Source organism: Coloeus monedula (genome assembly GCF_965178545.1).
Source record: "Coloeus monedula genome assembly, chromosome: 18".
Lineage (NCBI taxonomy): Eukaryota > Metazoa > Chordata > Aves > Passeriformes > Corvidae > Coloeus > Coloeus monedula.
This window is the reverse complement of record NC_138798.1, coordinates 2672090-2691314: the sequence shown is the minus strand read 5'-3', so window position 1 is coordinate 2691314 and position 19225 is coordinate 2672090. Positions and strand designations below refer to the sequence as shown.

The 19225-nt window shown below is 46.8% G+C and overlaps 2 protein-coding genes across 2 annotated transcripts in view; one reads left to right on the top strand and one right to left on the bottom strand.

Moving 5' to 3' along the window:
• Positions 1-3371, top strand: part of DNAH10 (dynein axonemal heavy chain 10) — a gene marked incomplete at both ends in the record, with an annotated part of 51066 nt that extends 47695 nt beyond the window's left edge. Inside the window, 6 exons of the mRNA XM_082293407.1 lie at positions 423-554; positions 892-1103; positions 1178-1345; positions 1552-1732; positions 2653-2798; positions 3225-3371. Coding sequence (XP_082149533.1) covers positions 423-554; positions 892-1103; positions 1178-1345; positions 1552-1732; positions 2653-2798; positions 3225-3371 — 986 coding nt within the window. The remainder of the gene's footprint in view (positions 1-422; positions 555-891; positions 1104-1177; positions 1346-1551; positions 1733-2652; positions 2799-3224) is intronic.
• A 995-nt stretch (positions 3372-4366) lies between these two features.
• CCDC92 (coiled-coil domain containing 92) lies at positions 4367-19035 on the bottom strand. Its single transcript, XM_082293672.1, has 4 exons — positions 18949-19035; positions 7243-7379; positions 6869-6910; positions 4367-6314 (listed from the first exon to the last, which is right to left on the bottom strand). The coding sequence occupies exons 2-4, from the start codon at positions 7370-7372 to the stop codon at positions 5539-5541; spliced, it is 948 nt and encodes a 315-aa protein (XP_082149798.1). The 5' UTR covers positions 7373-7379; positions 18949-19035; the 3' UTR covers positions 4367-5538.
• Positions 19036-19225: the final 190 nt, after the last annotated feature.

Genomic DNA, 19225 nt, shown 5'->3' with positions numbered 1-19225 from the left:
GCTAGATTAAAAAAAACAAAAAAAGTCTGCTTCCAGTATACACTGTCTCCATACATCGCTGCTGGGTGTGAGAAGTTGAACAGAACACCAGGCACTGCTGGTGTACAGACTGCAGAGTTATAATCCACTGCTTTACAGGAGCAGTCCTTTGGAATGTGAGCTTATCACTGAGCTCCTCAGGTGTTTAAAAAAAAACCAACCCAATCCAAACCACAAAACCTCAGTAAAGCAGCATGGTAATTTTGTTAAGTGATATATAATACTTCTGTGGGGGAGTCTGTGTGTTTGTGTTAATTTGTGTTTATTTGATCTGTGCATTTCTCCAACACCAGCTTTAGCATTTGATTTTTTTATTCAAGCAGAGCAATAGCAAAATTGCTGTGGTGTTCTGTGTTAAGAGAACCTGTATGGTTGTATTCCAGAGGCCATAGAAGCTCTGCCACTTTCCAACACCCCCGAGGTCCTGGGCCTTCACGCCAACGCTGAGATCGGGTATTACATGCAGGCAGTGCGGGGCATGTGGGCTCACCTGCTCGAGCTGCAGCCCCAGACTGGTGCGTGCCCTGTGTGAACTGGGTTTGTGAACAGGACATGTCGAGGGGCGAGTGCTGAGCCCTGGGGACAGTGACAGCAGCCCGTGTGTGGGGAGTGATCCGGGGGCTGTGTCCCGGCCTCGGGGAGCAGAGGGAGCGGGACAGTGGGAGCGAAGCCCTGCAGGGCTCAGCCCTGCCAGGCTGGGAGCAGCTCAACACCTGCCCAGAGGCACATGCAGGGCTCTTGGGCAAATGTGAGAGCAGCAGAGGGTGGGAGACTGATGCCAAAACTCAGCTCTCAACCTTCTCTCAGAAGATTCAGTACAGATTTAGTCTCACGAAATTTTTTTGGTTTCAGGTGAAACTGGTGCAGGAATTAGTAGAGATGAATATATTGCAAATGTTGCCAAGGATATAGAAAACAAATTACCTCAAGTATTCGATCTTGACCACATACGTAAAGGTTATGGAGTAAACATCTCCCCTACGACTGTGGTGCTGCTGCAGGAACTGGAACGCTTTAATAAGCTCATTGTTCGAATGGGAAAGTCGTTGGCTGAGCTACAACGTGTAAGTAAAATTACAGCAGCTCGATGGGACCAGCTGGCCTTTGCCTGCCCTCAGAACTCTTACCATCATTCCAGGCCTTGGCTGGGGAAGTTGGAATGAGCAGTGAACTGGATGATGTGGCTCAGGCTCTCTTCAACGGGCAGATTCCTGGGATCTGGCGGCGGCTGGCCCCTGACACACTCAAAACACTTGGAAACTGGATTATTTTCTTCAGAGATCGATATGACCAGTACACCAGATGGGTAAGCAAGTGCCTCCAGAAAGCTTTTTGTTTTGTTAACCTGCGAGATGTGCTGTGCAGGTTGGTGCAGAAACCAGTGAACAGGTAAGTTCCTGAACTAGTGCTGTTATGGCGTAACTGGATGCAAGGCAGACTCACCGTGGCTCCTCTGTAAGAGCAGTGCAGGGCTGAGGACCAGGTGCTGCCCATCACTGTCTGTGGCTGCAGGTTAACGAGGGGGAGCCCGACGTGATGTGGCTGTCGGGCCTGCACATTCCTGAGTCCTACCTGACTGCTCTTGTTCAAGCCACCTGCAGGAAAAACAGGTGGCCCCTGGATCACTCCACTCTCTACACAGAGGTAACCAAGTACAGGACAGCAGAAGACATCACTGAAGGGCCCCTTCAGGGTAGGTGTTTTTCCAGTTATTTGGCAAAAATAATAAAGTAGTTAACTGGTGAGAGAAAGAAATTGCTTGGCACATTAAATTACTTTGGTTAAACCTTGGCAGGCATTTACCCTGGGTTTGCATTTCACAGTCCTCATGATTTCCAGCTGGGAAGTAGCTGGGTTCTGGTCCCTGCAGAGCCCCTGTGTGCATGAAGCACCATCTTCCCTGTTCAGTTCTTCCCACACACAGGAAGGGATTTGAACTTACACCTCCCCCTTGCTTGCTCCTTATATGTGTGTGTGTATATATATATCTGTGTGTGTGTGTATACATGTATATAAAGACATGCTGATTTCTTTATGCCTAGAATATTACCAATCCCAACAGGCTTATAAAGATCTGTTTACAACACAAAAAATATATTGAAATGTACTTAAGCAAAAAGTACCTACAAATATGTATAATTTATTGTGTGAGTATCTCTTTATGAGGTCTCTATGACTAGCACTGCTCTGGTAACTAAATATAACAAGCTGGGTACAGGGGACAGCTAAGCAAGGCTCTGAGTACCAGCCCTGACTGGGAACAGAGGAGGAAAAAAGTCTCACTGTTTTTGTTAAATCTAAATGCTGTGCTTGGTATTTGTACCAGAACAACTGTCCCAACCCTTCACCTGCTCTCAGGGACCCAATTGGATTTATTCCTACTACTGTTTCTCATGTGTACTGCAACTGAGACAATTTAATTTGATTTCCTAATACAGCTGGATGATAAAAACAAAGCCCTCAGAAAACTGCACCCTGTGCAGCTGCAGTTTGAAATGCAGTGTATTTGTGGGGACTGTAGTGCCCAAAATAGGGATTGCAGGAACAGTCATCTTAAAGGGATCTTTTCTAGGAGCTCAGTTTACCCAAATGTTGCATCTTCTGCCTTCACAGGCTGCTATGTTTCTGGTCTGTTCCTGGAAGGAGCAGACTGGGACATAGAGCAGGGCTGCCTTATCCAGAGCAAGCCCCGTGTCCCAGTGGTGGAGCTGCCCATCCTGAAGATCATCCCCACGGAAGCACACAGACTCAGACTCCAGGTAGGGCTCTTTACCTTCCTTCTGCTGGCACAGCTCCCCAGCTCCCGGGCCCTGCCTTCTCTGCCCAGCAGCTGGATTTTATCATTACCACTCCTGTATGAAGCACCTGGTCTAACACTTCTCCTTACACTACCCATCATTACAGTTTTTCTGTTCTAAGGGGATTGATGCAGTTGTTGCCTCTTCAGGCACTCTGGGACAGGGATCTTGTGACACTCTTACACTCCCACTACTATTTCAATTACTTCCTATCCCCAGTTAATGACATAAAGAACATTTATATTTTCTGGGTATTGCATATTTAAGACCTCTAACAAAAAAAGTGAATTTCTGAAGCCAGCCCTCTCTCCTCGAGGCCCTTTTGTTTCCAGTTCCATGTAGCAGCTCAGGCACTGCTCAGTGTCGGCGCTGCCTCCGCTCTTTCAGAACACGCTGCGGACCCCAGTGTACACGACCTCCATGCGCCGCAATGCCATGGGCTTCGGCCTCGTCTTTGAAGCTGACCTTTACACTACAAAGCACATTTCCCACTGGGTCCTCCAGGGCGTGTGTCTCACCCTGAACTCTGACTGACAGTTGGAAATAGGCACCATGTTCTTCCCTCAGAATCCAACCCTTCAGAGGTGCAGAGAAAAAACCCTCAACCCAGGGTTTTGGAACCATGGGTGGGGTTGTGGTCACTCAGGCACACCTGACTTTAGTTAGTATTACTCCCAATAAACATGTTTGAAGTATAAAGTGTTTTTTGTAATTTGTGTTTCCTTTTGGAAAGGCTCCAAGCTGGTCTGTGGATGCAAAGAGGGAGTAAGTTGGTCTCGCACACACAAAGACTAAAGTTTGCCTGGATGGTTGTAAGAAATGTCTTTAATTGCCCAAAGCATCACTTCTGCAGTGCCTGGAAGCCGTGCCTCCCACCAGCCTCCAGCAAGTGGCAGGGTAGGTCACTCATACAACACATGACCATAAAAATATGGTGCCAACAACCAAAGCAACCAAACCTGCTGCTGGTTAATGCAATACATGTAAAAACAGTAAACCTCAGAAAAACAACCTTGCTTTAACCAACCCCTTTCTGGGAACACAGCTTTTCCCTATCCCTCCCCACCACTTGTGAAACAAATTCCTACCACAGAGCCAGCAAGGCGCGAGGCTGGGTGGGTCTGGGGCTTTGGGACAGCGAGTGACAGAGGGCACAGAGGGCGGGCACAGGTCAGAGCCTTGCCTGGGATCAGCCCTGCTGGAAGGGTCATGCTGCACGGGAGTCGAGCGGGACCACAGGTGGGGAACAGCTCTGCCAGCCTGCCAGGGCCTTTGCCAGGGAAGCTGACAGTGCTCCAAGGCTCTGGAGGGAGACACACACCAACACAGCTGCAGAAAAAGCTTATGAAGGGCAGACTACAGCTGGCGAGGGGCGGGGACAGGGCAAGCAGGGATCCTTCATCAGCTGTCACAGAGGATACACGTTCCAAATTTTTAAAGGCACATCATAAGCTTAGCAGCATTTGGGAGCCAGTGTTTCTTGCTGGTCCTACTCAGAGGCTGCAGACAAGAGTGAAGCAGAGGTGATCAGAATGTTAAGAAAAATGGACAAATTCGTGCTCCTTTCCCGAAACTACATACCCTCCCAGTTCCTAGTATGCCTTTCTTTCCTAGAAAAAAATAATACAAAAAAGAATCAAGTAGTCTAATAGATGCTGGGTCTACCTGCTACTCACTAGAAAGGAACAGGGGAATCTGGGCAAGTGCAAGGCAAGTCCATCCCAATCCACAAGGACAGAAATCAAGGATGCCAGGTTCTCCTCTATGAATCTGTTACATCACTTAAAACTAAATACTCAACATTTTAGTGGGGCAGCTCAGGTTTCTAAGCTGGCAGCAGCCAGCACTGTCTGATGATGCCCAAAACAAGACTGTTTTTTAGGAAACAAAAATAATCCCTTTACAAAAAAAGTGCAGGTTAGAGCATAAAGAACCATTTCCATATTGGATAGCCAGTTACAGTTCCTCCCTGGAAAAGGAGCTCTGAGCCAGTATGGAAGGTGCTACAAGTGCAGTGTACTGACTAGCATAAAATGTGTCGTGAAGCCATTTGATTAAAAAAAACCCCAAAACAATCCCCACAAACAACCCAGTGTTCATACTCTTCCTATTAGGGTCATTAACCCTTTAAATGGTGCTTCCCCCACCCATATTTTACTTAAAGCCACAAACCAAAGTATTTAGGATTAATCAAGTAGTGCTTGCTGGGACTCTGGGGATGTCCTTAGGTCATTAAAGTGAACGTACATGTGCCCAGCTTTCCGTGCTGCTGTGAGAGCGGCTGTAGCAGAGGTCAGTGGTTGCTCTGGAGTGCTCACACACACATTAGAGACAAGAGAACCCCTGCCAGGTCAAATGTTAACAGCCGACACGTGTGGCTGCAGTGTGAGGGAGGGGTGTTCTCTCTAGGAGCGCTCACTAACGCAGCCCGTGCCTTTGTCCACATGTGCATTACACTAAATGGAGCAGCACGTGGAAGCAAGCGGTCAGGTTCCCCTGATTTGGCCACAGCATGGAGTGGTTATATACCTTGCCATATGAACACAGTCCTAGGAGGTTTCGTTAGAGCAAAATATATTAATGATGTACCCGGGAGGAGTTTGGCATGCATGGGGCATCAAAAGAAACTTCACCGCAGGTGCTATTTACCCTACAGGCTCACAGTGCATCACCAGCACAGAACAGCGCTTCCGTGGCGTGCTCAGACAGTTCTGTCTGTCCCCGAGTGCTTTCTGACCACTTTGCTTCCATGGACCTGATCCACTGCCAGCGTCTCCAGCTCCTGCTGCGGCTGGGCGGGCGCGGCGTGGTGGATGCGATGAGCGACCCCGATGTGCGCCTTGTGCGGCTTCTCGCGGGCGGGGCTGTGCGACTCGCCGGGCGCGCGATCCGACGGGATCGGTGGAATGACCAACGGCCGCTCCTTAATCAGATGCACCTCTGCCGTTTCCCTGGCCAACAGAAAGGGTGTGGGATCGGGCATGGCATCCACGGGCTCTCGCAGCACCAGCTTCCGGCTCTCCGACCCTATTCTGTAGGCCTCTTCGAACTCGGGGTTCAGCGGTGTTGAGAGACTCTTCTTCATCCTGCGCCGCGGCGTCTCCGGCAGTTTGTCCTTGGGAGGGGATGGTTTGTAGCTGGACAGCACGGGGCTGCCAGATGGGGTCCCCTCTGAAGTCCCGGTGGCACTCATCAACTTCTTCTTTGCCGCATGCAGCTGAGAGGTCAGATAGGCAATCGTGCTCGCTCTCTGCTCCAGTTCACTGGACAACATATTGAGCTTATGGCTTTTCATTTTTAACTCTTCCAAGTACTTCTTTTCTCTTTCTTTAATAGTATTTTCCAGCACCATTATCATTGCATTCTTTTGCTCAAGTTCTTTCAACAATTCACTATTTTCGGCCTCTTTGATTTTCAGCTGAGCTTCAAGATCTTTGCACTTACTTTTGAGTTCATCACTTCGTGAGCCACCACTTTCTAGAACATGAGAAGCAGAAGTGTTTTAAGTTAACAACAGCCACTATGTAGAACAGTGCAATAGGGTTCCTCTTGCCATCCCTAAGAGGAATCCAAAGGACTAACTTCAGCTAATACCCATCCCACACCATCCCTGATCCAGGGGGTTAATCTCAAGGAGTTACCTTATTCCTGCTCTTCACTTCTTGTTAACACAATACATACAAAATAACTAGGATCTAGCGTACACACACATATATATAAAAATAAAAGCTTTGTGGTTAATTACAGCACCAAGTCAGCTAAGTTTTAAAAATAGTCTCACTCTTCTGCCCCTAAAATTTGTGTCCTGTGTTCCCATATAGCAAGCAGGGAACTGACTGTCTAGTGGAGTCAGCAGCTCCAGGTGCTATTCCTGGCTCTTTCACAGATTTCCTGTGTGACCTTGGTAAAGAACTTCTGACATTTACTTCATAAATAACTAAGTTTGGAGAGTAGAAAAGAAAATACAAACATTGAAAAAGATCAGTAAATTGCACATGAACATTAAAAGAAAAATGCCATGTATTCCTTACCTGACAAGTCTGAACTCTTTACAGTCAGCTCATAGGTTAAATCTGAGGAAAAAAAGTTGTTTATTTTTGTTAGAACATCATCATGGAGCCCATACATCACCTGGTGAGCAGATTTACAATGACAGACTTCAGTAAATACGAATTAACTCTTCTCACAGCCCAAAGCAAGAACAGGCGATTCACTATAAATTAGCAAATGTGTAAAACAACCGCACTATCAGCTTTTTGAAGAAAAAAAAGAAAAAGTCTTGGCTTTGATCAGCCAGTTTGCCACGAGATACAAACTGAAAGCCCTAAATCCACGCTGCTAGTGGGCTTTGCTGCTGAGGTTTCACTGCTGAAGTGGGGAGCAGTCACTCCAAGGAACGAGGTACCTGTGCAGTGCTGCTGCAGGCGGCGCAGCTCGGCGTGCAGCCCCTTCAGGGTGTTGGCGTGTTCCCGCTGCAGGAACAGCAGGTTCTTCTGGGCACTCTGCAGTTGGTTCTCCAGGGTTGAGGTGGCCATCCTGACCCTGCCAGGGAACAGACATGCAATTGTGACGGTGACTTACCTTGCACATACAGGGATCCTCCCTCTGCAGCCAGATGAGCAGAAATGGCTGAATTCTACTGTTAATGCATTGATTGATGTGTGAACATCAAATGCCACAAAAGGTTTTTCCGCTTCAGGACTATTTTGATTACCAGTGCTCTAAGTTCATCAAAAGCCTAATTATACCGTAGGCTGGAGCAGGGAACTCATTTGTTTGGAGTTAACACATTTAAAGGATTAACTTCAGACAGTCTAAGTCATTAATCCTGTTACAAATTAAAAGCAGAGTTCTGAGGAATGGGCTATTGTGTCTGTCTTGCTGAGGGTTTCCACTTACCTCCAGGGACAAGGGGATTGGTAAAATCCTTGGCAAGAACAAGGAAGAAAGCACTAAAATGCAGCAGCTCTAAGGAAAAAAGGCAAAGGAGGGTTCTGAGCACAACCAGGCTGGTGGCACTGCCATGGATGTGGCTGCCATGGGTGCCTGAACTGAGATGTGGGTGCTGGGACCAGCACGAGGGAAACTCTGGCTGCTCAGGTTTCCTCAACACGGGGCCCAATGGCACAGAACAAGACAAGGACAATGCTTCACTCAAAGAGAAAACAAACAGATTTTTCTTGCTCAGGTTACGAGTACATGGAAACCTGTTACACTGCTGGGTTTCCCTTACACAACAGCCTTGTAAAAGTAGGCCTTGGCTACAGCAGTGCTCTCACTCAAAGACAGACACAGTTAACTGTATGATGCTGACATCCTTGAAGACCCCTGTGCTGCCAGTGTTAGGAATGGTCCTGATAAGGCAACAATGGACACAGTAGGAAAGGCTAAATTCTGTTACATGCATAGAAACCATTACAGCAATTAGGTTACAAGGATAAGTGAAGAGTCAGGAATCCTGTTGCCTGGACAACCACCTGCAGTGGCACTGCAACCATGCCTGGAATTATGGGACCACACATTGAGCACAAGATGGACCTTAACGGGTTTGCTTTGGCATGGTAAGTGTTCTCCATTGGGACTCTTTGCTATGTAGTTTGATGATGAGAATTTGTTTCTACCAGTTTAAAATTGGTAGAGCATAAGCTCAGAGCAAGTGACACACTTTTGTTATTCCTAAACATATCACAGCCCTGCGTTTAAATTTACACTTTTATTCCCCAAAAGAACACCAGACTTGGTGCTCCTGCATCTTGGTGACGCACTAAAGCACCTGGGGATGTGGTGTGGAAATGACACACACAGAGCCCTCCTGGTTTCATCTGTGACCTGAACTGACATCGTCTTCTACTGACTTAACCCTACAGAAACAAATATCTGATTGTAAAAAAATAAAAATGTGTGAAAGATGTTAAGAAATCCACTTCTGTGCAGGGGCCAAACAGCCTGGTTACCTTGTAACAGAGATCAAAGATTAAGTTCAATGCCCAAGAATACAGGTAGCAGTGCCAACTCTGCTTTGTTGAGTGAATGGGTCGTTTCACAATCACCATCGTTAGCAAACAACCAAAAATTACAGACCAAACACATTCTAAAAAGGGATTTCTAGGGTGGTTTAACAAATTTTGCAACACACCATCACTGCCACACTGGCAGCCCCTCATGGCCACAGCGCTGGGAGGGCTGTTGGACTGCACAGTTGCAGCAATTACTGTGGAGCACCATGCACTCTGAGGAGTGAGGGTATCTCAGCTGTGATACATTTTCAAAGTGACATCCTCTTGCATGCAAAGCTGACATCAGACAGACGGGAGCTTTACTGAATCATCCCATTTCTTCAGTGTTCACTCTCCTCTGATTGACTGAGCACGACAGCAGGATAAAGCCACAGCTGGAGCCCTCACTGTGTGGGACACCGAGGCTCAGAAGGGATTCTTCATCGAGGAATGTATTTTCCAAAAGAAACCCTAAGCTGTCACAGGAGTAGGTGGAAGAAGAGCCTCCACACAATACCCCAGAGCTCTGTTCTCACAATGGGTATTAATGGTGGCTTTACACCTGTAACCATAACCCTAACAGGAAAATACTTCCCTGAATAGGAAAATACTTCATCACCTGCAACAGACAGTAAGTGTTCATAGCTCAGTCCTTGAAAATAAACACGTTCATTAAAAACCAGTTTCTAAATGTTCAAAAAAACCAGAACAGGGCTCTCACTATTAATCTCCTCAATTGCTTTTTCACTTTGATCTCCTGCATCTGAAAGATCACACCAGGATTACCTGCTCTGAAGAAAACAAATATAATCAGAGGCAAGTGAGTGTTACAGGCTTAGGAAGAAAATAAAATAACCAGAGTTGTTGCACCAGAGCATCATCTTCCCTGCAGCAGCAGTAAGTTAATCAGTGAGATCAATTAAATCAACCCACGATGAGTTTTAGCTGCAGCCCCTCTGCACTAAGTAGTTTCCCACAACCCTCTGCAGCCTTTTTGTGCTTTTCCTCCTCACAGCAGCCTGGTTTTCTGCTTGTCCTCTCTCCTTCTCTTCAAGGGAAAGGGAAGGCCAGCGAGGTGAAGCCACAGCCTCCATGGATGTGTGGGCAGCAGATCCAGCTCCAAACCCACTCAGGCCTTTTTACACAGCACAGCACTGTGAGATCTGTGCTCTGGGAAACAGACAAAACCATCTACTGTAAAACCAGGGAAAGGGAAAGTGTCCTGCACAGACAGTCGCTATACAAAGAGACACAGATCTGCTTTGAAATCTGCACAAATTAGTTTTAACAACAATATATATCAAGGCACTATTAATTTTACAGCAAAACTTAGAACACATAATTAGACCTAATATTATTTAAGTCTGAGATTTGGATTAAATGGATTCCAACTGAATATGCATTACCTGTCAACCAAGCTCAGTTGCAAAATATTAAAAATGTTTTTGATTGCTTTTTCAGCCAAACATTTCTATCACAAATTCTAGTGTCATATTTGTCAGCAGCTCATAGGAGACAATGCTAAGTGAGACCCACTGACCTGTGCAATCAGCCCAAACATTTTTAAATTGGGAGAAGACGCAGGAGATAATGAAAAGGAAACAAATATAATGAAAAAGAAATAAAAATTTGTTTTAGTACAAGTCAGTGAACATTTTCCCACGACTTCCCTCGGCAGACCCTTTCACTTAGTTCCAGGGAGGCTGCTCAGTGGGATTTAGAGCTGCTCTCAGTTCCTTAAAAATATTCAACACACTGCATGTTGTGTGAAGAGCCACAACTCACATCCAAAAACTGCTCCCATGGGCAGCTGAGATCTGACAGAAAAGGGTCTTGGGAGGGGTCAGGCTAAAAAAATTTAAAAATCTAATTAAAAAAAGAAAAATCTATTCAGGTGCATCTCCCATTGGGGTTTCCAAGAGGGAATCCTATAAAGCAGGCCTGGGATTGCACTAAGCTGATTTCATCTCAGGCTCTCTGAAACAAGGAGGTCAAAAACCACAAGAGAAACAGCAAAATGGAGAAGTCAATGGTGCCCTTTACAGCCCAGAGGAACAATCTCCACCTCCCACCATGGAAACTGGTAGGACAAGCTCTCCAAGCAACCAGGCTCTGGCTGGTCCTGGCAGATAAATGACACCAGTGCTGGGAAGTACACTGTGACTGCATACACGGCACAAAGTTATGTCACTATGGTTTTTCCCCCCTTCCCCTTTGTCTCCAAACAAAAAAACCGTTTGCTATGTTCTTACACAGAAGGAACTGTGCAATGCAGGCCCTGGCAAAGTCCCCTGGGAACGCACACAGCATTTGGAAAGGATGACAGCACACTAAAGGGACACTGCAGTGTCCAGAGGGGATGGTGAGGGTGACACAGCTCCTCTTTGGCAGCAGGACTGGCCCCGACACCAAGTGTCCACCCTGTCAGCACCAGAGGCTTTGTGCGGATGGTGCACTACATTCCACCCTTCAAACATCTGCAATTTCTCACTTCTCAGGACCACCACACCACCAAATGTTTCTTTATATAGCTCAGAGATTGAGCCTCAACTCCTCCAAACAATGGATTCACAATTTCTCTTTAATATAGTCAAGGAGGAAGAAATGGAATGAGTCAAACACAATTCCCTTGGGAACATTAAGTACAACACTTTCATCATGACAGCATCTACCTAAGCCATCATCTTCCAGCAAAGCAGAGAAGGTAACTTCAATTACCATTCCCATAAGCTCACCTTAAAACGGAACCGTTCTGTCTCTTTAGAAGTGCACGTTCTCTTCAAAAGGGAACACACACACACACACACACACAAAATCTTATATGGAAAAGGAAAAAATATTAAACAGGAGCTTTCAAAATGCAACCTAATCACAAACTCACCATAAACAGTCACTAACATTTTAACAGCCACATCTTGCCTTGCAGAGGATGTGCAGGCTCCAGGCCTTTTTGGCTCTTAAGCATTTGGAGAGAGTTCAAAATGTTTCAAGGCAACAAGCATCTGGCTGCGTATCAGATGCCTTTGCATAAAATCAGAGCATCTCTATACCCCGCTGCAAGATAGGAGGAGGGAAATGCTAATCTCTGACCTTAGACACGAGTCCAAAGGATGGAACAAAGCCCAAACAACATTTTCATTCCTGTTTGGTATCCACCAAACAGAACACAATAACCTCCTTTTACGTGGATGGGGTGACCATCACCTGAGAAGCTGCTTTAGCTCCCTGCCAACTCATATCCTTGAAATATATATGGGCAGACATTTTTCTCTCAACTGCACTCTGGCCAGTGCCCCCTCAAAATGGAACAAAAGCTGCCAAAATGTCATTTGTTTGCTATACAAAGTACAGTTTCAAGAACTAAGTAAGGACAGTGGATTCCTCTGGTAAGAACCTCCAAAGTTTTAGCCAGACCCCATTTCAAAGATTGCCACTGAACCGACCAAACTTATCTAAACAACACAGCTCTAATGCTGAAATTACCGACAGTCACTTTGCTGTTCTTTGCTTAGATCAGCTCTCCATCTCCCAGACATAATGCCATCCCCAAAGTGTTTGCTCAGCTCCTTTCAAAGGACATAATAAAGGAGACCCTGCAGCCCCCACAGCCAACTCAAGGCTTTGCTCTCTTTCTGCTTAGACATTTGCATGAAGTTCCCCACAAACCGATTCTATGACACCATTACACCTCTACTAAAGCAGATCCAGCAATAATACAGCTTAGTGACAAACTCTTCCACAGTGTCACATTTCTGCTCACCCCTCATTCATCCGTACATCAGACTAAGCCAGTTCAACGAGTCCAGTGTTGCTAAAGTCAAGCTTTTCAGACAATACACTCAGCCTACACATCCACTTCTGGACATTCCTCCCCTTCTCCAGTGCTCCCTTATCAGTAACGAGTACCTCTTGCAGCAGCACCTCTTTCCCCCTCCTCCTCAGCCTTCTGCATTAAAATATAACAATGCTTCCACATCATTACTGACCCAGTAACTTGTTCTCATATTCTTTTTGTTTGTGTGTTTTAAACCCAGCAGAATTAGTAGTTCTCTCCTGGAGACAATGGAGGGGAAGAAGGAACTGTGCCACTGTCCTCCCAGAGGAAGGACATGATTCCGCTTTCTCAGCTCCTTTTCCATTTCTACTGCTTTTGATGCTATTTTACTCAGTAGTTTCTCTGCCTGACTTTCCCATCATTTTCTGATCAGAGACCGTGCAAACTCTTTACAGTTAATCTCTGAAAGCCCTGCAAGCACATATTTTAGCATTTTAGTATGAAGATGACTTTTTGTTACTTCTACAGCAGCTGGTACAGCAGCAGGAAGAATAATTGAGTGGACACCATCCTGGTAGCAATGATTTAATTTTGGATGCTCCAAAGGAACCAGCTGGTACTTTTGTACAGAACTCACTGACTGCCTACGTGTCTGACTGTGTACCTGGAGTCAAGAATAGCTCATGTGGTGTTTCCTGTGTCCTTGAGACCACCCAACCCCAGAGCTGTCACAATGAAAGAGACTAAAAGGAATCAGATGTTAAAATCACTACTGTGACAGAGACTGTTAGAGAACCCAATCAAATGGTCCTGCAGTGGCATTTCATCCAGACACAGTTATTGTGACCAATACCAGGGTGTGCAAAGCTATGGCTGTACAGCTGTCAGGAACAAACACCTTACTCTGGCAGGAAGCTTTGACAATTATCTAATTTGGGCCTAATTCACTTTAGGGAAACAAAGAAGGTGTCATCTAAATGACACTGACTACTTCAAAAGAACCCCTTTAACAATGATGAAGTGACAATAAAAGCAAGACTACATCGTCATGTAGAGGAACAGGCTGCATCTCTTCTGCTCTCTAGGACATGCTCCTAAAGAATGGCTCTTCTATTTTATTCACCCTTTCATTCTGAGGATAAAATAGTTTGTTACTGTAATATAACCTCTGTCAAAGCCACAGAATGCAAACTGCACCCCAATCACAACCAGGCAGTCACAATATTGCAAAGACAAGTTAGTCTTTCTAGTAAACCAAATTCTTTTCTCAGAAGAATGACAAGAAAATTAATAATCAGTTCTCCCAGACTAACACAATATCAATGTTACACATAAACCTGAGCCTGATTCTATTCTTTCCAAAGTCATTAAGAAAGTTCTCCAGCTTCAGTTAAAGCTGAATCAGGACTTAAGGTGGGCTGTGGGTGGTTTTGATATAAGGATCTGTTAAGTATAACTCAAAATTCATGCTTAGAAATCACACTATACTACAGTATAGAACAGTCACAGGCTGTTTTCACATAGCAAATACTCACTTAAGAACACTGCATGTCCTCTTTTAATTTTGTCCTAAACGATCAAAAATGTGTGAATTGCACCAGAAACTGAAGAAAATGTATTTGTGCAATATAAAAATTTGCCCTTTCTGAAGCCTGCTGAAACACAAACCAAAAAAATTACTAAGCTGGTTTCACATAACCAGCTTGGCTGGGCCTTTTCGCTCTCCCTAACACGATAAAAACCCACCACCACACAGACATGCAACCATTTCACCACCCAGCCCAGACACGACTTTGTCTCACCCATCTCACTCACATACACCGAGCAAGAATTTAGTGCTGCATTTCTGAAATGCTCCAGAATCACCTTCCTGGTCGTTCAGTGAACCAGGTCAGGGAACTGGTGCAGCTGAAAACAAACCCATTCTTCCACTGGCTGCTTTCAGGTGATGGGTTCACTGTGCAGCACTGTAGATGCCTGGGGAAGGTGAAAAAAATAAAAATAAAAAATAGAATCTGTAAGCAGGTCAGGGGGGTGGTACAGGCAGAACTGCTTCCTGCAGCAGCGCCAGCTCCAAGCACTTGCCTGAGCTTGAGCTCCTACTGCATGAACTGCAGAAATTATGATTTTCAGAGCTTACCTGGAATATTTGTGAAACACAGCAGAAGGCACTGAAGCCTTACAGCAAGCTAAAGAAATCTGTCCTGGGAGATCATTTACAGAGAGCAGCTCTTGTAACAGCAACTCTACAGAACTGCACAACCATTTCCAGGCAAGTGTAACAGGCTGAGGAGGTGCTTTTCTCTAATGCATTCTGTGATGCTGTTTCATAAGGCATTGATTTTTATTATTTTAGAACAGCAGCTATGATCAAACACACAAAAATTGGTCTCCACTTTGCTAAAGGTTTTGAGAGCTGCTGATGAAGGAAATCTGGTAGTGGTGATGACCTATGTCCAAGTCCTTTCTTAAGCAAGGTTTTTTTTTTTGGTGTTAAATAGAATGCCAAGACAAAGGGTTCCAAACAGAACTGCTATATACCCTCACTTCCATAACCCAGGTATCTCAAACTGAGACAGTAAAGCTACACACAGCTTAAATCAAGCTTTCCTGAGGCTGGAAAGGAAACAAGAAGACACATTTCTCTTACAAAGGGAACCTGCCGGTTCTGACATCATTCCCACGGTTTTTCCACACAGATGGACTCTTCCTGAGCTCGACACCTCTGCTCCACAGAAATGCGATCTGCTGTGCCTTTTGTGCCCTCCCTCTGGGCATGGAGTCGGATTACAGGGAGCTACTGTTCCCTGGCATATTTTCAGCCTTTCTGGAGACAGCTACCATTCTGTTCACGGAGAAGCCATGACATTTAACAGTTTTCAGTCCAGCACTGTTTTTTTTAAACCCCATCTCTCAATCAAATAATTAAAGTCAACAAGGAGCAACGTATTTTAGCATTTTAAATACAAAGCAAAGGTATTCTCGGAGCGAAATGAGAAGAAACGTGCTCCCCAATAGCAGGAAAGAAATAGCAATCCAAAGAAAAGCGTTTTTCAGTGATTATTTAGAACCACCCAAACAGCTTGCAGAAGTTCCAATACACTCTGAAAACATCAGTTTCAGCAATATTTTTCATGCCTCTAACGTCTAGTGGTAAATAAATTATTGTTCCCATTTATAGTACATCACCAGGAGAAATGAGCTGGCAGATAACTGTAAAACATTATTAAGCAAAATCATTTACTGCTCACGTGGAGATAGACTAACACCCATTATCACACTGCTGGACATCCTGGTTTAGAGGAAGATATTTTTTACATCACTTAACAATGAGCACAGAGACAAATCAGGCCCACATTCACTGACAATACTACAGCCAGGCAGGTAAAGGTGAAGGAACAGAGGTGAAGGAACAGCAGGTGGTAACCAGGGGTTAACATTCCAACTCAGCTCCACTCATTTGCCATCTTCATGTGCTCTTCGGATTCATTCGATTCACGCACAAGAGCAGAGAGGAGGGTTCGTCTCGGCAGAGGAAAGCAGAGCCCTGGTGATATGGTTTGTGCCAGAACAAAGGGCATCCTCCCACCTGAGCCCCACCCAGGCCGTGGGCACGGGCCCCGGACCGCTGTTCCCAGGGAGGCTCCGGCTCTGGCAGACCCTTCAGGGAGTCCTGGCTCTGTTACACAATGGGCTCACTGCAGCAGCCCGCTGGCCGCGCTCGCTCGGGACAGAGTTGTTGTGGCTGTGCTGTCGGATGTGTCACAGCCACTCGCGTCCCCCCTGTGCCGCAGGAGGCCAGAGCACAGACCTGCCAGGCACCTCTTTCCTCAACACCAACATCCTTACATTTTCCTTTTGGTGGCTTTGCTTTCCAAACCAGCAGAAAGAAAAAACTATGTCCCACACTCAACTTTCCCCCCTCATCAACTTATCTGACTGCTGAATTTTCACTGAAGTGCTGCTCAACTAAACCCATCACTTTTAGTTACCGACAGACACATATACATAAATATGCACAGAAAGTATCACTTGCCAGCAAAAAAATTCTTCAGCATTATGAATTTTCAGAAAGATGAAGATGTCTGTTCTCACTATAAAATAAACTACAACCTGCTACCTTTTTTTAAACTTTACTATGAAAAATTAAGTTAAACATGCATAAAAAGATTAGTAGTAATCTGTTTATCCAATATAAAAACAATAATTCACAGTTTTGCTACTTTAAATCACTATTTTTTAAGTCACAGAACAGAAATGAAATGCCTAAAAATTAAAATTGCACTCACTCTATTATGCTGTTTATAATGCTCAATAAATATTTTATTTTACTTTACATTCTGGTCCACATTCTGCTGTAACAGCACTGGGGAGTTTGTGTTCTGCCTCCTGCAGTTAAAGGACTGACTAATGTGGTAGATCTGGATGAAGAAATATATCGCCCTTAACACCTACAGCCTCTTGAATTAGGGCCCACTAAGGAACAGTGGAATTTTTGTAACAAAATACATTAAAAAAGTAATTTGAAAGCATGCAGCTGTATCTGAAATCCAATGTAAAGGAAACAACTATAAGGAATGAAATTATTGCTGTTCTACAGTTTGCAACAGCTACTGGACTGGAAACTGCTAAGAGTATCTGGATTAGTCATGAGACCTTCATCTTTTCTAAGGGGATGAGGGAGGAAACTTTACAGATATATTAAGCAGAAGTACAACAATAGGATGAAAACAAGTGGTTATGCATCAGTTTAGCCAGCTGATACTTTGCTCTTTTATGACCTTCCAGCCTTTGTTGTTTCACTAAAAATGACTGCTGGAGCCTCAGTACAACCAAAAGCTTGAAAAATCAACAATATTACAAGTCAGCCTTTATCTGTGTATAAAGCACTTGCTTTAAATTGTCAAACCAAAAAGCAATGTGCATTTAAGAGCATAAATGTCAGTCTCCCAGAGGCTCAGTCATAGTAACGCACTACAGAATTGCATTCACTAATGAGCAAATTATACGGGAAAAGGCACTGTATTTACAGTCACATCCATTTGTCTTTCATTTTTTAATTAAGGAGTATAATTGGTACTGCAAAAGCTCAATATAGCTTTTTAAGTGTAAGCATCTTACCATCTAAGTAAAGCCAACAAGTACCCTGGATGCTTCCTATGCACCTGCAATGCAGATCAAAACAGACAATTCCACCCCCAGGGCTGCCTCAGCTTCTGTGTTCACATTTACCTTCACTGTCTCAACCTTACCCAATTTAATAAGGTGGGCTCAGGTGCATTCCATTGCTGTCCAGGGTGGGAAGGGCCCCTCCTTCCTCTCTGTTGTCCCACCCCATGTCCTGCGTAGGGAAACTGCGTCTGGAAGCATCTCCATGTCTGAAGACGCCCTGCACTTCTCTGCTGCCATTTCCACAGACGACAGGCATTCTCCTCCACAGGAAAAACCTCCTCCTCTCACACGGAGGTTATTCCCTACCCACTCCAAAATGTACACAATCCATCCGTCCAGCCCTTTACCGGCCCTGTGTTACTCATGAAAACGACACCGTTGTCACTTTGTAAAGTGAAAAGGTGCGACGCAAAAGGCGCCTGGGAAGGATGCAGGAGGATGCGGTGCGAAACCTGCCCCGGTGGGTGCGGGCGGCTGCAGCGGCCCCACCGAAGCTTGAGCTGGGCAGGGGGAAGCGATGGGCGGCCGCTCTCCTGCTCTGGGGCACAACCCAAATAGAAATAGAGACACGTCCTTGCCCCCGAGCCAGCACAAACGGAAAGACCAGGGGGGTACAGCGAGATGCAGGGCAGCTCCTTCATGCCCTGTGCTCCGGTGGCCAGAAAAGGGCCCTGGATGCTCTCAGGAGCGCGCAGGAAGCTCTCTGGTCCAGCGCCAGCGCCCGGCGCACCGGCCCGGAGCCGCCCTGCGCGCCCCCGCCGCGCCGTTCGCTGCCCCGCAACGGCCGCCCGGCCCCGGGGGGCTCCGACCGGGCCTCGGGAGCGGCTGATCGCGCCCCGCCGCCGGGGCACCTCCCCCAGCCGAGGCGCGGCTCCTCCGGCCACCGCAGGTCCCGGGGCCGCGGCCGCCCCGCCTAACGCGCAGCGGGGCCGGCGTTGCCCCGACAGCCCCGCCCGCCCTTCACGGGAGGCTCCTTCGGCTGGCAGTGGATTCGTGTGAGTGGCAAAAAAGGCCTCCAGCCCCCTCCCGGGGCAACGATACCGCTTCCCCGTTCCCCACCCAGCCCCGGGGGCCGCGATGCCGCTGACGCCCCCTCAGCCGGCCCGGGGCGGAGGGCACAGCGCGCCGCACGCCCGCGCCTCAGCCGCCGCCCCGCCCGGCCCCTCACCTGCTCAGCCCGAGCCGGGTCCGCCGCTCCCCCCGCCCGAAGCACCGCGGGCGCCCCGCGGGGCCGGCACTGAGCGGCGGCGGCGGCACCGGCACCGGAGGCGGCGGCGCAGGCGCAGGTGCGGCTGCGGCACCGGGCCCGTCGCTCTGGCAACGGCGGCACAGCGCGGCCGCCCCGGCCCCGCCCGCCCGGGCCCGCGCGCGGGGCGGGGCGTGCGCGCACACGGGAGCGGCGCGCGCGGGTTCCGCGCACCTGGAAAGGGAGAGGGAGGAGAAGG

What these genes read in the sequence shown, in the direction of transcription:
- CCDC92 (XM_082293672.1), bottom strand. Translation starts at nt 7,372, where the DNA reads ATGGCCACCTCAACCCTGGAGAACCAACTGCAGAGTGCCCAGAAGAAC. An exon ending in CCTGCAGCAGCACTGCACAG is followed by an intron (nt 6,911 to 7,242) that starts GTACCTCGTTCC and finishes TTTTTTCCTCAG; the next exon opens with ATTTAACCTATGAGCTGACT. An exon ending in AAAGAGTTCAGACTTGTCAG is followed by an intron (nt 6,315 to 6,868) that starts GTAAGGAATACA and finishes CTCATGTTCTAG; the next exon opens with AAAGTGGTGGCTCACGAAGT.